The 16,873-nt window shown below is 44.5% G+C and overlaps 1 protein-coding gene across 1 annotated transcript; it reads left to right on the forward strand.

The window, feature by feature from the left end:
* The first annotated feature begins 505 nt into the window (after positions 1–505).
* inka2 (inka box actin regulator 2) lies at positions 506–13,923 on the forward strand. Its single transcript, XM_053411727.1, has 2 exons — positions 506–1,164; positions 10,716–13,923. Exons 1-2 carry the CDS (start codon positions 1,084–1,086, stop codon positions 11,952–11,954), a joined length of 1,320 nt encoding a protein of 439 aa, XP_053267702.1. The 5' UTR covers positions 506–1,083; the 3' UTR covers positions 11,955–13,923.
* Positions 13,924–16,873: the final 2,950 nt, after the last annotated feature.

Raw genomic sequence — 16,873 nt, forward strand, 5'->3', positions numbered from 1 at the left:
TGGTTCCATGTCATAAAGGGACACACTACAAATAACACACTGCAAGGAAAACACTACAAAGCATCACATTTTCTTTAATGTGAGCATTTTATCAGGATCATTTCTGAACAACAAAGCCTCCTTCAGTTTCCCTGACGTCTTCATATTATGTGTTTGTAAACTTCACACACAAACGTCTCAGAAATCTCAAATCTGTTTTCTGGCTGAGGGAGAAGTAAACATCTTCCATCTTGTATATGCAACGCTTCCTTCCGTAGCAAATCACGTTTTATATCCGGGTCCCACAACAGACGCCTGTGGCTCAGGTGTTTCCTCTGTGGCCTCAGCAGTGAAGGAAACTGTCCCCATGGCTCCGCTCGGGACGCATCTGTCTTCATTTAGAAACATCCTCCATAGACTTCCTCCCTCGTGTTGAAGCTACTCTTCTTCTGTGTGACTTACAGAACAAATCATTTCACTTTAATTCTTTCAGCTCTTTTTTAAAAAAGCTCAAACTGTTTGATGTTGGAGTTTTAGATTCCAGCTGTGTCAGACTTTCTCTTGATACATTCTGGGGAAATCTTTAAAAGCTGCGTTTGCACAAATCTGCTCCTTCCAGACAAAATGATGCATCCACGATTTCGTCCTGGTTCGAATGGGATCTAGTGTGGTCTGTCCCGAGAGGCTCTCCTCATTGGAGGAAATTGGATATGGGCAACGTAAGCGCTCGTCTTGAATGAGAAAATAGCAGAGGAACCCACACACACAGGCAGACTGACAGAAGCCACTGACACACACACACAAACACCCGGACTGTGTCTGTGGACGCAGCCACAACAAGGAGCGCGTTATCATTTTTTAGGGAGTAAACTCGTTTTCCTCATCAGGGGCTTGTTTTTATTTATTCCAGCCTTTTGCGTCTTTACGAGCCGAGCGCACATTCCTCAGCAGGATTTGCGCATCTCCAGTTGCGTCTCGTGGTTTCTTCAGGTTTTTGTCTCTGCCCGGGAGGAGGCTTCCACACACCGGTCATGCTCGAGCTGAGCCTGGCGACGCGTTTCATCTGAAATCCTCGTGTTTTCAACCAGGGCAGAAATCAGGAAGATGGAACAGCAGCAGCAGCAGCTCTCCAAGCCAGAGAGCAAAAACATGGACGCGTGTCTGAGGCGACTGAAGCAAGAAGTGGTATGTGTCTATTGAATCCACTTTTATGAATATATCAACAATATGATGAACCACTTTATTAACGTCTGTTGTTAAATGAGCTGCAGATGTTTCAGGGTAAATTGGCACGCGTCAGGGCGCACGGACACACACATGCATTCAATCATTAAATATACATTTCCTTCTCAGATGAGACGATTTCTTCACATTTTCCTTTTCATTCGATTCTTCCATGTTCCTGACTGTACTAACACAGTTGTTACTTTCAGCTGGGGGGTTTACATGTGGATGTTTTAATCGCATTAATCTCCAGCTTTGGACCAGAGACATGTGTACATTCAGTCTCCCCCTCCTCCCCCTCCTCCTCCTCCTCCTCCTCCACACATCTGGGGCAGATGTGTTAAGCTTAATGAGCTCTTCCTCTGCTAAACTGTGCTGTTTGAGTCTGGTTGTACAGCTTCCTAAAGTAGATCCACATATTTGTTGGGGTTTGTTGTAGTTGCTATAAATCATGTGTTGCAGTAGATGTGAGCTCTTGGCTGCCACCGGAGGGGGAGAGGGAAACAGCCACTCAAGAGTTCCATCACATTATTCTGCCCCAAATGAATTTGTCAGTCTCCCTCGTCTAATGTGCTCACATCTCGTTCCCCCCCCCCCCCCCCCCCCCCCGTGATAAACACATTGGTTTGATGGTGGCAATTTTAGATTCCCACTCCTCATCCCAATCCCCTTCTTTGAAATGTACAAACTAAATCTGGAGGCTGCTGCTGCTGCACCCGCGCACCCAAATCATTTGGCAGGGACACGTTGTATAGACCCATTTTTTCAAAGGAGCCTTTGACTGGCACAGATTTCATTTGGAACCATCTTCAAAGCGGCCACAGATTCCTTTTTCCTCCCTCTTTCTATCCACAGCCACAGAAAAAGCATCATCACATGGCGGCGTGTGTTTTGCTACATAATCTGCTCTCTGTGACCTCTTGATTCACGGCTCCAAATTAGCCACACGTCTGTGAAGTGGCTCTCGTGACGATTTCAGGGGAGCGGACGACGGTGCCAGGCAGACGTGTTGCGTCGTAGCTGCCAATTCACAGTTTGGTAACATAATAGAAAAGAGTGTGGTGCCACGCCGGGGATCAATCAGGAGGAGCAGCGAGCAGATGCCATGGTTTGAAACAGCCGAGGCCGTCTCCCCCTGCCCGGGACCATGTGGGATGCAATCTGTCGCTCAGAAAACGAAGGGTGTCCAAGCCAAGGTTGTCACTTTTCTTTGCACTGAGTCTCATCCGGTGTTCACTGGAGAGCGGTAAACCGGCTCCATCTGCAACACAGACATCACAAACATCTAATAACCGACTTGCAGCTGCGAGGATGAGACGAGGGGCTCTTCAGTATCACTTGAAACTACGATTCAAAGACTAAAGTGTAGTTTTTAAAGGACCTGAGCTGTTGTTTTGTACATTCTTGACTATTTAGAATTATCACAAAAAACTTAAAACACAGGAAATCAGATTGCAATTCATGTGTTTTCGTATTTTTGAGCATTATTTCACATTCAGTTTTTTTACTTTATGGAAATCAATGACTAATCTCTTTAGTTGTGTGATGCGCCACAATCAATATCAAGTCTCCATTCATTTTGATCAAACTAACCTTGTCGTGCACCATGATGCAGCTGGAGTGCAGCTTGACTCGACTGCACTACGTTACCACGCTGCCACTGTGACGGAGATTTACACGGACTTGATGTTCGAGTCCATTTCTCAAGCAGCACGACTAACTGCCCGAGCTGCCACTTCATTTGACTTCTTTTTTATTCAGCCTGACGCTATGTTTCTATTTTACATTTTTCTATCAGGACGGATTCTTATTACTGCCTGAACCGATCAGTGGTGAGGGTCAAATCAGACCAACGTCACTTTTTACGATAACTTTCTTTAGGGGGATTTTTACTGAAACCAAAGGGTCAAATCTTGTGTTGTGTTTGAGAAATGAAAGTGTACCTGAGTTCACATAGTGTTCATAGTATTATTAAGATGTGAGTGTGGCATTCAAACCCTGCACAAAGTAAATTACATCTGTAAACTCACACTAGACGTTGCTAAAAACCAAATGCACCATCAGCTCCAAAAGAATAGCAGTGCTTTATGAAAGTGTGAATAGTGTGTAGGGGGTCTGAGCGGTTGGAGAGATATTTGTGTGAGTTGGGGGTGGGGGGTCTAGTGTGTGTGTGTGTGGTGCAGTGTTAGGTCACGCTTGAACATTTGACCCTTGACCTGACAAGATCTCCGGGCTATTTCTCGTTTCTGCTGACCACATCCGACGCAGCAGTGACACTAAAACTCGAACCTGACCCATTCGTTTTCAGGGTCAGGAATTCTGCATCGTTTTTCATCTTCCTTTAACTGAAGACAGTTTGTCAACAGGCTGTTAGCCTCCACCTTCGTTCCTTTACCACAGAAATCCTGAGGTTTGTTTGTATAATGGCCACAGTGAAATACCTCTTAGCTCATGTGTGACTCATTATTCGTACAGACGTACAGACAAAGTCTTTCCTGCCGGCTTCGTGATGGAGGTACAAACACTGACTCACCTTCGCTAAATGCAGGTTTCACACCTGCTCAGCAGCGTCATTCCAGACACTGAAGCATAAATCAGAGCTTTTCATATCGTCACGGACGAAACTGATTTTACAAGCATCGGCCTCTTTTATCCCTTTCACACCTGAGGCCGGTTCGTCTGTCATCGTGGAATTCAACACCCAAGACGACAAACCTGAGGTCAGCATATCTGAGAAAACACGCAGAGAAGTGAGAGTCAGTGAGTCAACGTTGAATGTTCTTTGGTGCATTTATGGCACGAGATCAGAAAAGTGTACACAACACAAAGCGGTGGTTCGACTTGAGGCTCATTTGTTTTCATGCGTCCCTCACGTCTCCTGTTCTCTAACCTGCCCTTCCTTCCCCTCGGCTAAAATTGGCCCGACTCTCCGTGGCAGCTGTGGGGCTTCAGCGTGGGTGACGGAGCCACAGACCTCTTGCAAAGCTTCTTGTTCATTGTGGCAACGTGCACATAAGCTGTTATAGCGCGGTTCTCACAATGGAAAATGAAATCACTGCCCAAGACGACACAAAGAGCAGATTTATTTTGGGATGTATTGTTTCTAAACACAACAGAGTGATTTAGTCCGTGGCTGTGACCACACATGGGGCCCCTGCTGGTGAGTCCTCTCCTCTAATGCCTTCACTGGAGGTAAAATAGCAGATTCATTTATCATGGGTGCTGCTCTCACTGGGGTTTAGGTCAATATTGTGGCTTCCTAGGGTTCTTCAAATTACCTTTTGTTTCAAGGCTTGTGTTGTCTGTGGGTGAAAGAATCTGGAAATGTTTTACATCCAATATTGGAAAAGTTAAGTGAGTGTTTATTCACTTTCAGTCTGTGGAACAAGCTGTAAACAGAATATTTCCAAACTAGTGTCATGAGCGTGTTATACAGATTCTGTTTTACTCAGTAATCACAGTAACTTTAGGTTGGAGTTGTTTTTCTGACCACCTGCATATGAAAGATCATTCTCACTCTCCATTTAACTCCACTTTGGTCTCCACCCACTCTGGTTGATAACAGTGTCTTGTTCGGTGCCTGTAGTGACTGGAAACACAAAAATAATACAGAAAAAAACTGAAAAAGGCTGAAAAACAGAACAACGAGCTGAAAGCAAATACACTGCTGAGTAGATTTCAAACAACCTCTCATTTTATTCAATCTAGTTTTATGAAAATATTGAGGATTGTGTACTTAAATAAAGCCTGAACTACAAAACACTCTGGATTCCAAGCTGAGCAGCCCCATAATAAATTTTCACATAGCGTGAGTTTGCCAACACAATACTTTATAGCTGTCACAGACACATTCAGCCCCGATATATTAACTTGTGCTGCACAGCAATCACACACATTGTGATTTTACAGTATCTGCAAAAGGAACATCACACAAGACGCTACAACTGTAGAACTGGCCGAACACTTTGCCCACACACAAGGTGCTGACGTCAACTGCTGCGTTATCAAGTATCAATCTGACAATTAGAGCTTCCAGAGAAGATTTACAGCAGAACACAGAGCGAGGCCCAGACTGTCTCACAATATCGTCTGCCAAAGATGACGATATGGATCCTAATCATCCCGCGTCTCCCACAGCAGCCTCGTGTACGTGATGGCGTAGATGAGCTTTAGCAGGAAACAAGCTATTAAACCACCTCCCATCTCTCGAAAGGTCATCAGGGAGTCTTTAGCCTGGCAGCAGGTCACTGACACAAACATATCCCTTTATCTCTGAGATATGGTTTTAAAGGGACAGTTCACCATATTTTCCAAGTGTATCCATATTGGATATGTATGCTTCTCAAGATTCAGCTCAACTTAAAGTGAAAGACAGGTGGAGTGGAGGTTCGGCTGGAGTTTGTGTAGCGTTACAAATAGTTTTGCTTTTCTAAATTAACAGAAAGTTGATCTGTACCTGACCCTCATAGGATCATCCAACCACAGCCTTGCCAACAAGTGTAGAATGGCTGGATTCAGTGAGGTGTCTTTAGATCCAGTCCTCTGAGAGGGTCCATTATACTGTACAGTTCGACATGTATGACAGTCAGAGTCAGTGGACGCAGCCTATTGAACAATAAGTGTAAATTCTGTCTATGCTCTAATGTCTATGGTTATCGATCACTTTCTTTTGTTGACCATTATTCCCACTTGTTCAGCTCTTGAACGTGACCCTGAGGACGACAGCGTCACCAGATGAGCTCTTTCATCAGAGAGGCATTTCACCGCCTCGTGCACAGTAATTCATTTCTCTCAGTGACTGCTGCACAGCTTTATTGGCCTGTTGATCACGACCCCGTGGCTGTGCACAGCGGTCGGTGGCGTGTCCAGCACTGAAGTCACAGACACCCTCTCTGTATCCCCCGGACAGAGACCCCTGTTCCTGTCCTTGACCCACACAGCCCACCATTCACTTTTAATTAGGGGTGGGGGTGGTGGAAGGGTGGTGGGAGGGTGGAGTTCACGTAGCTGCTGCTGCTGCTGGCCAGCTCCCTCTAAACAGGAAGACCTTTCGGGCCTGATAACCTTGGCCTCAGTGTTTCCTCCGCCTATAGCAACGGGCAAACAACAACAGTGAACAACCTGCATTTCATCACCGGAATAGAGCAGCGGCTTGTTTTAGATTTTCTTATTTTCCACCTAATAAGCCAGTCAATGTGCATGAGCGAGCACAACATGCACACACACACAAACACACACACACACACTGACTTCACTGAAGCGAGGCGAGTCTGGACATGTGTGTGGACGTGTGAGAGCAGCGTGTTTGCGCAGTGACTTTATTTTTCCTAGTGAATGCGAGGGAGGTGATATCAACGCAGAGAGCTGGATCCAACCAGACAGCAGAGGAGAGGCATTGATTTATTTATACTCTGATGTATTTAATTCACTCGCATGCATATTGAACAGGGCCGTGGATGCATCTTTACACAAGATGGATCTTGACACGAGGATATAAAATAAAGAATCAACAATCAACTCGTTTTTTTCCTTTTAATTAAAATGTCCACAACTTTTTAATAACCCTCCATTCAGCATCAGGTCGAGACCGTCGGCCATTGTGCTTCAATTTTGAAGCATTCATTCTTTAATTGGCAATTATGTCTGGTTGGCTGGCGTCACCGCAACCATGAAGAAGAAGAAAAAAGCAAAAGGGAGGGGGGGGGACACTGGGACAGTCCCAGTTTGTCTCTCTTTCATTCATTCAACAGATTTTCATTTTGCACGCTTTGTTAAAATCATCTTTTTATAGAAAGACACGCTTGATGGATTAAATGGCCATAAAACTTGAAAGCTTTGGTTCAAAAGGAAAAGATTTAGTTTAACTTCACAAGACTGGGTTAATGATGCAGCCTTCCCCCCGCAGCACCAGTGTCATCCCAGTTCTCTTATTTAATTTGATCAGACAGACATTTTTCCTCTTTTCCTTCTGGTTAAGACCTCTCGGTGCTCGTGTCACTTCAACGTCTTTGTCCTAATGAGGCTCTCGGCTGATTCACACGTTAAATGAGACGTCTCAGGATGAACAGAATCTGTGTCTGAGCTGCAAACCGCTGCGTGGTTTCAGTTTGAACACAGTGAGCGTGAGGCAGAGCGCGGGTTGAAAAGGTTGACGTATCTGGGCCACAAAGTTCAGCCCTGAAATGGCAGCGCCTGGAGTCAGACGGCAGGGTAAAGGAGCAATAATGGGATTTGGTTAACTACTGTTCCTCTGGTCCCCCAGGAGGCAATATGAATTATTAACGTTGTCTTAGAATAGAAATGCTAGTAAACAACTCAGTGTGTTTTAAATAACCCGGGGGAGGCGCTTGCGTTAAATCAGGGTGTTTTTTGGGTTAGCATTTGCAAACAGGTGCGGGCTCAGGCTGCATGAATAGGGTCTGTTTGGGGGGATATTATTACAAAAACAAATTTAATTCTTAAATGGTGCAGATTTCAGCAGCGGCTCAGGGTGCGGTAAATCCCTCAGATGATCCCGGAGCAAACTTTCACAGGAGCCTCGCGTCTCTGTGTGTGAGGACGTGTCGATAACACTCGTCTTCCCCGGCTTCAGACTTGTTGACCTGTGATGTGCAGCAAAGAAAACCATAATTATGCCCTTTTTCCCCGGCCTCTCCCAGGGCGCAGACAATTACAGCTAATGAAGTCAGCCATATTTGGAAGGCACCGCGACAAGAGACAACCTGATTGGGCTAATTACACGTACCTTCTCCGGCTAATTTGGAGAGCCACCGGGAAGCTCTTTTGTTCCGAGCATGTGCACTGATAGGTTTATTATCTAATCTCAGAGGCTATTGACGCCCCCCCTCGCACCTACTCAGCTTTATGGTACTGATGAGCCAAGTGTTTTAACCCTGAGGTTTACTGTTGATGGTGCAGCGTATTGGAAAAGTGTCACGGTTCTGCACAGGCCAAGTTAAATAGCCTGCGAGTGAAAAAAAGAAGATTAGCCGTGAACCCTTTAAATGATGAATTAAGCGATTTATCAAAGCAGAAAGTCAAACGTTCTCCAACACCAGACTCTTTGGTTTAATGTTTTCTGCTTTTCTGTTTCTTATCATTCACCTCCGCCGACAAGGTTGTGTTTTCAACCCAATTATTTAGTCTGTTGGTTTGATGGAAGGCTGTTGTATGGTTTTGGAAAGAAATACATTTATTTTTCATGCAGATCTGGATTGGGCTGCAGATTTTTTACCCAAATATATAAAAGGTTTATAGGACTGATAGTTATGGGTTTGTTCAATTTGGGACAGATCCAAATGAAAATCCAGATCTAGTGAATCTAAATGTAATTTCATGAAGGGACTGGGGCCTAAACTTAGTGAAGGTAAACAGGTATGTGCTTTACTCACTTTACTCACGTTCAAAAAAGCAGTTTTTAGACATCACAATGGGATGTGAACAATTGTTATTAAATAGATCATATAGCCTTCTAAGATATAAATATAAATCAATAAAGATTAAATCTCTTAGATATAGAAAAATAGTATTAGAAAACTTATTATCTAAATTTTTTTAGACCCAAACTAAAACTAGGAAATGATGCTCATGGTTCAGAAGATTCAACATTTAACCAAAAGAGTCTGTGCATTGAACAACAGTAACAGGTTGGAAAATGATATTTAATTTCTTTGAAAATTTTAGACATTTGCCCTTTTTTTATGTAGCTAAAGGATTTACCTTTCTATAACATTTGTCTATTTTCCCAGAAAGCACTTGTTCTCTAACAACCCTACCTTGTCTCACGGTGCTTATGGGACTCTTTGTTTGCGATGCTGTCCTGCCAGTTGTCAGACTGAGCTACTTTTCCCACCCGGGGGGCAAAACACAATCACTGCTCCCCCAAGATTAAGTATCACAGCCTGGTGTTACACCTATCTCTCTCACCCCTCATGTGTTCTTATGGTGTCATCCATAATTGAATCCATCAACAGTTTTCTCTCCGACATCTAAACATATGGCGAGGGATCCCCCCCTCCCCGCCTCCTCCCTTTCCTCCCTCCCTCCCTCCGTCCCTGCTCATCCGGCTGACTCTCACCAGCCCTCTCACTATCTCCCCTCTCATTGTTCTGTCCTGTTCCGCCTGAGTAAACTGCGCCCCCCCTCCCCTTCCACCTTCCTGCCGCCATTTGGGGATTATGGTCTAGACGGGCAACGCTGATTGGCTGTCACACCCAGCGGTGTCCCCCGATTGGAGAGGGATACATATAGGGGCAGGCAGACTGCTCTGTTTGAAAGGTGAGAGATGGTGACAGGCCCTTAGAGGTGCACACTAACAACAACAGAGAGACACACAGGGACATCTATACCACTGCTTCATAGAAGGTAAGGTGTGGTGGTTTTATTTAGAGCAATTTCATATTTCTTGGCGGTCATTTTTTTTTTTCCCCAGGAACTTTATTCAAATCGTTTTTTCTCCTCACAGTTGCAGCTTTTATTTGCATTAATATATTTATATATATATTATTTGTGTATAGTTGACAGTTGCTGTGGTATGAATGTTCTGACAGCTGGATTTATATGGAAAATTCATTGTAATCTGCTCTAGATGAGCTTTACAAGTTTCTCTCACAACCTGACACTGTTCTTCGCTCGTCTTTCTCCAGTTGCTTATGAAAAGGGAAAAAAAGGAGATACGCCTCGTGTCAGGTTTATTCTTTATTAATTTGCTACCTTAACAAATGTGCAAGTTCTTGAATGATAGAGGATAAACCTGCTGGATCAAGAGCTCAGAGTCAAAGTCTGGGTCACGGCGTGCAGTGACTCAGGCCTGCGAGTTGCAGGTCAGGATGTGTTGCCTCTGGGCTTTCTGTCTGCCTTCAGGAGGAGACGGTTAGTCAGGTCACATGACGCTGGCTCTTAAACAGATGAGAGCGGAAAGAGAGGAGGCGGAGGAGGAGGAAGATAAAAGAGTGTGTGATCACTGCTGCACGGAGGGAAGTACGAGTGACGACAAAAAGCTCAGAGGAGAAAGCAAATATCAAGTGAATTCAAGTGGAAGGATAGAAAAAAACACATGAAAGAGAAAGAGTGGGGAGAGAGGAAGCGACCCGATCGTCTGTTTTACAGCTGCCACGGGTTGGATCCTGTCTCATGCGCTGGCCATATGGGACCCTGGCCTGTCATCCAAAACTAGGTCACATGACCCATAATTAAACAAGGTGCAGCATGAAAAACATGAGACAGAACGACAGACAAAAAGTATTAATGTAATCTACTGTGATTTCTACTGATTAACACATTTTTAATTGCTTCTGATAGTGTCAGTTGATGGTGCGTAATTAGAATCTGTGCGTCTGCCAAGATAAACGATGGATAAGAGTGGGGATGAATCTTTGATGGAGGAGATGGCTGCTGCAGGAGTCAAATGATTTAACTGATGAGCTCTACAAGCTCCTTCATCGTTAAGCTCAAGTACACATTTGCTCATTTCTATCCCTCATCTCATCATTGTTCTCTCTGTCTCCCCGCAGCTGTCCATGAAAGAAGCCGGAGATGGCCTCCACGCTCAGATGAATTCCATGATGGGAGCCCTCCAGGAACTCAAGCTCCTCCAGGTTCAGACAGCTCTCGACAACCTCGACATCTCAGGTCGGGCTATCAACAGAGGGATGCCACATCCAGCTCCATCAGCTGCTCCCAACGCATCAGCTGCAGCAACTCCAGCTTCAGAAACGGTTAACGGGTCCTGCTTCAGCCAGAGCCTGCCAGTAGAGCCCAGCTCAATTCCAATGTCAAGTCCAAGGATGTCTCTGGAGAGCAGAAACACCTTCAGCAGGGCTGGCCCGAGCAGAAGCAGCATGGGAACCTTGTCTTCCTCGGCATCCAGTCTGCAGAGTGAGGGTGAGAGCAACTCAATAACAGCAAGAAATGACCTTGAGTCAATACCCAAACGTTGGTCAGGATACATGGCCCCCCAAGTGGACTTCTACGGACCAATGGTGGGAAACCCCCCACCAGAGCCCTACCCTCAACCACAGGCTCATGCTCAGGCTCAGGCTCATGCTCCGGCGGTGGATCTGCCTTGCATCCTGTACAGCCTCTCCAGGGAGGGCCCTTCGCTAGACAGTGACTACTCCCAGGACAGCAAAGATGATCCCAGCGACTGGACCTCCTCGCTCATGAGCCGTAGTCGCAACCGTCAACCGCTAGTGTTAGGCGACAACGTCTTCGCCGACCTTGTGGGTAACTGGTTGGACCTGCCCGAGGTGGAGAGGGAGGAGGTGGAAGAAGAGGAGAGGAGGAAGAGGAGAGAGGAGAGGACAGCAGATGATGAAGCAGACAGACCGGACACCCCAGCTCATCCTCTCCGCCTCAGCCGCTCGCAGGAGATCTGCAGGAAGTTCTCGCTCACCACGAACATCTTCAAGAAGTTCCTGCGCAGCGTTCGGCCGGACAGGGACAAGCTGCTCAAGGAGAGGCCGGGCTGGGTGGCTCCCGAGCAGCCAGAGAGCGACCTCTTCAAAAGACCCAAAAAAGTGGTTCCTAAGAATTGCAAAGGCAGCTTCTACCTGCCGTTCTGGGCAAACGGACAGCAGGGCAAAGACAGGCCCTGTCCACTTCAAGCAGAAGCAGAGAGGAACCACCAACATCACTTCCCCCACTTTTGCCAGCAGCCATTTGCAGGGATTTATTTAGACAGGAGACAGCCAGAGACTGGTCTGGACAAAATGCAGCCCTTGTTTGACTACAACACAGCTGTGTGGGTCTGAGAGTCTCAGGCCAACTCAGCGCCAATGAGGCCAGACCGAGTGAGTGACAGGTGCTGGGGGAAATTGGCTGAGCGGGAGTGGAATGAATGAATGACTGAATGGACAACGGCGAATCTTGGATACAGTTATCTTCCAAAATTGAACCGTTGAACTTCACGTCCGCAACATGACTCTCATGCTGCGAATGAGAGATTATCAGGGCAACTCTTTGTCTGACGATCCTCAAAACCTCAACCTTGTTTGCTGTGTGTGTCTGAGCATGTGAGTGTGAGCTGAAACAGAGAGAAAGACTTTTATGCAAGTTTTGTATTATTCAATGTTTTTCATGTGTGTATGCATGAATGACTGGTTCTTAAAAGACGGTACGCGGAGAAGACATCTTTCTCAGAATGTCCCCTCATTACATTTCTTTATTAAAGACGTCCACAGACTTTCACTCCTAGGCTACAGGACACACGCCCATATCTCACTTCTTTGCATCTATGAATAGAAACGCCAACTGTCGCATTGCATGTTTACTGTTTTTATAGTTGATGCTACAAACAGCTGTTACTGAACGCACTGCCACTCAACACTCTCCCTTTTGTTTCCAAAACTTCGGAAACTCAGGTTAAACTCATCCCGTCGGTCTCGTTCACTTTGCTCAGGGTTTGAATGCAACACAGGAGGAAGCTCTGGGACGCTGCCACATTTTCTATGCGGTTTATACACAGTGTAGAGGAGTCTTCCTTCATTTCATTTAACCCAGTAAAACAGCAACGCAGTGCATGCCTCGTCCAAAGATTGCACATTCAGCTTGGAGAGTTTGTGATCAGCAGAGTTTTGCTCGCTGTCATTTTTAGAGAACACTTTTATTTATTCCCGCCGCAGTGAAGACGCAGCACATTGTGCGTTAACTGTCAGTCCACTTGGTTTGTTGTGTAGAGAGAGGAGGGGCGAAGATGGCCCAGTCAACCACGAGTACCGACTGACAGCCATCTGGTACCAGGACATTATGTAAAGCTTGTTCCGCCAAACGCTGGAAGAAGACGCAGAACAGTTATCCCTGAACTACAGGGATTGTGTTACACACTGTATATACAAAGGTGATGAGATGGTTGAGACTGGAGGTTAAGATCCACTGTCTCCTTCTAACTGTACAGAACATTGTACATATTTGCCATCAAGCAACCGGCAGCAATAACAGACATTTTCTGAAATATCTGATCGCATGATTCTCATTATTCTGCACAGATAAATGTGTGTTACAGTTACATTACAGTTGTTACATGACACGTGAACAAAGCCACCACACTTGTACTCAAACCAGAGAATGACAAGTTCCTCTCTAAACTACAATTTCTATTCTGTTGTATCACAATAATCTGTTTCAGTGTTTCTTTGATTTCGAGCAGTTTCATAACAGTTAAAAATGAACTTCCTCCACAAGTTCATATAAAAGTCAGGATTTCCTCAGGTTTACAGATGAGACTGCCCGCTTTCACTCTAAAACTCTTGTTTTTATTGAGGATCACTGTTATGCAAGGACAATCTGATACCACATTATATTGTAATTTAAAACAGACAGTCCAATTCACTCAAGTTTCAAATGTGATGCTGGACCAATCAACTTAGTCTGAGGGGATTAGGCTTTGGGTCTTTCCAGTGTCTTGGCCAGTCAATCCATATGGTGTCGTCTAAGTATTCAGGTCAATACATAACACATATTCAGAGGGTCCAACACACACACACACACACACAGTTTCTGCTGGGTCAGTTGTGCCACAGTCTGAGATAACTTATTACACGGTATGTGTACGTAAACAAGACATTTATTTCTTCCTATTTACATTTGTCTAAGTGTGTTTTAAAGAACTGTTGTTGATATTTTTCCATCAGGGTTCTGCGAACCTTCGGTAGTGATTCTGTGTCGTGTGCACTGTAAAACTGACTCTTTGTTAATTAAATGTGTTTTCAGAAAGAAATGGCACTGTTTGTCTTGCATTTCTTTATATGTGAAACAACATGTATATTGTTCTGTTCACATCAGGCATCTGGAAAATGGAATCCAGATAAAAAAAAACTGCTGGTCAACATGTTCATTGGGACATAGTTTTAAACCATTGAAAAAACATAAACTGTTGATTCCTTAGTGAATCCATATTATCTCAGCCATACATTGGTGGTAGTTCCAGGTTTCTAGGTCTTTTTGTAACCCTACAGCAACACCTACAAACACATATACCCATTTTAATCAAAATCCTTGAATTACTTCCTATAAAAATTACAAAAAAATGCTTATATTGTAACCCTAGAGAGAATGATAGAGAGAAATCCCTCGATACCCGGGATACCCTGGATATCCCGTTTGCCTGCATCTGCTCCAAAAATGAACGAATTCCTTCTTGGCCAATGTCCAACCCTTCCACCAAGTTTCATGGAAAAGCTGTTCAGTAGTTTACGTAATGTTAGTTTGTGTAATCCTGCATAATCCAGAAAAACACACCAACAAACAAAAACAGACAACAGATAAAACAAACAAAACTTCTTTGGCAGAGGTGATAAAAAAATCTTGATATGCACTATTATGCAAATTACATTTCTATTTAATGTCCAATGCACAAACCAACATTTTTTTGGTTGAAATCAATTAAAAAGATATTTAATGTTTCTTCAACCTTTGAGTTGATTTGTAGTTTAACACAAAAACGAAATAATTTCCAGACAGAAAGAAAAAACATAACAGACGCTGGCTTCCAGCTTTTGCTTTCAGCTCGGAGCTCTTAGTGTGATTTGTCTCCACTCTGCATCCTCACAACTGCAAAGTGCTGCTGCATGACTGACGGGTTCGCTGAGGGCAAAGCAGGCGACTCACTCCCCGCCCGCATGTGCATAAACTGTGCACTGAATTGATTCTAAATCTGGAGCACAACCTACATCAGCGTCTTCAATAAATAAAGAAAAGCAGCCTGAACTCTGCAGCTCAACAGGACCGCTTCATGAGGCTCGATCCCTGAGATGCTTGTTATGAGACACACATCAGACCACATCAGTCGGTTCATCTTTCTGTCCCCGAGCACTTTGTCCAAGTAAAGCAAGTAATACCTCCGGCAGAGGACCATACGCTCTGTGGTGCACAAGTTATTATAAAATCAAATTCTGTGGCTCCTATTAAGATGAAACTATTCATCTAATGAATCATTTGTCAAACAACAACAGTCAGCATCTATATTTAAAATAAAACAGTTGTTTAAGTAATTTGTTCTAGAAAAATTTGCCCATATGTTGCATCCTGACTTTGCTGTTTATTCAAAACAGAAACATCAACTTAAAGACGCTTTTTAAACAAAGTCTTCCCTGTTGTGTTTCGTAAGGTTTGCTGAAGAGATGCTGGTGCAACATCACCATAATGAAAACACATTTCATTTCACATAGAGTAATCTAATAATCAATCATCAATCAGTCATGACAAATCTATTCCATATTCCGACTTATCTAAAGTAAAGAATTACTGTTTTTATGTTGAAACAAGGTGTTAATTTGGAAAAAATTGTAAATAGACGATGTCAGAGGGTCAGGAGATGGAATTTTGATTACTCAGCTAAAAATAGAATTCACATTGTATTTTAAAACTTGATCATAGTCTGAACCCCATGAAAGTTCATAGTAACAGTTGATGTTACTATAACAAATGTGTTTTCATCAATAATCTTGTATAATTACTTTATGTAACACGGTATACACAGGTCAGTGAGCATCTGAGATTTAAAAAAAGGGTGAGCTAAGAATAATCAGTGTGTGCGTGTGTGTGTGTATATGTGCGTGTATGTGTGGGTCTGTGTGTGTGTGTGTGTGTGTGTGTGTGTGTGTGTGTGTGTGTGTAGTTGTACTTGTATCTTTGTAAGGACCAGTTGGAATAATAAACCCTAGGCAGTGAAGACATTTTGGAAAAGTGCACGTTCTGGCCCTGTTACAGGGTTGAGACCCAATTTTAATAAGAATAAGGTTTAGATTTGGAATTGGAACCCCTCCCCCCCACACACACACTTGTTCCATAGGGGGTTAGTCATTACATTATTATAGTTAAGGTTAGACTAAAGGGTTAGAGACTGTATTTCATCAATGTTTGTCCTCACTAAGAGAGAAGTGTGAGCATGTGTGTGCATGGGTAAAGGGGGGGGGGGGGGGGGGACAATGACAGCTGCAGCTGTAGTCCCCGTTCTTCTTCCTCAGTTTCCCTTGGGATCCCAGCAGCGGACGCTGACTGTCTGACCATCATCACCACCACCTCCTCCCTCTCCTCCCTCCCTCCCTCCCTCCCCTCCTCTCCAGGCCCGGCTAGTCAGCTGTCGTTCTCTCACAGCCTCACACCACCACTCCCTCCCCAAATCTGGGGCACGCACAGCCCGAGTGCACCACAGGTCGAACTACTTTAAAAGTCAGAGTTGTAGCAGAGCTGAACACAGAGACCGGGCATGGTTACCATTCATCAGTCGACTGTGACTTATTGACCGGACACAGTGACGAGGGTAATGTGATGATCATGTTTAAAAGGGATCATTTTATGAGTGAGTGGAGGCGCATAGGGAACAGGGACGTCTATGAAGTTCATGAGGAAGCATTTATGCTTGTGCATGTCTGTTTCTGTGACCCCTCTGGATCCCGCTGTGGGATGATTTCCTGCACAGCGCTCGTCTTTCAATAAGTCCTCAGCTGTAGACACACGGCTCTACCTCTGACCTCAGGAATGCGCTCGCGTTTCACTTTTTATAATCGTCAGCATCTAAAATTCCAGAGTCGTCACTCAGCGTGGCTTTGTGCGAGGAGTTCCCACAAGAAACAGGAGACATCTTCACATGCACACGCTCACAAAAGCTAAAGCTAGCCAAATCAGGAGGTCATTTGCACTAGCACACCCCCACTTTTGGAAATGGAAGGCT

This window comes from Pleuronectes platessa, chromosome 2, assembly GCF_947347685.1.
Source record: "Pleuronectes platessa chromosome 2, fPlePla1.1, whole genome shotgun sequence".
Classification (NCBI taxonomy): Eukaryota; Metazoa; Chordata; class Actinopteri; order Pleuronectiformes; family Pleuronectidae; genus Pleuronectes; species Pleuronectes platessa.

Coding starts and splice junctions, on each gene's coding strand:
- inka2 (XM_053411727.1), top strand. CDS start 1,084: ATGGAACAGCAGCAGCAGCAGCTCTCCAAGCCAGAGAGCAAAAACATG. Junction 1,165..10,715: donor GGCGACTGAAGCAAGAAGTG/GTATGTGTCTAT, acceptor GTCTCCCCGCAG/CTGTCCATGAAAGAAGCCGG.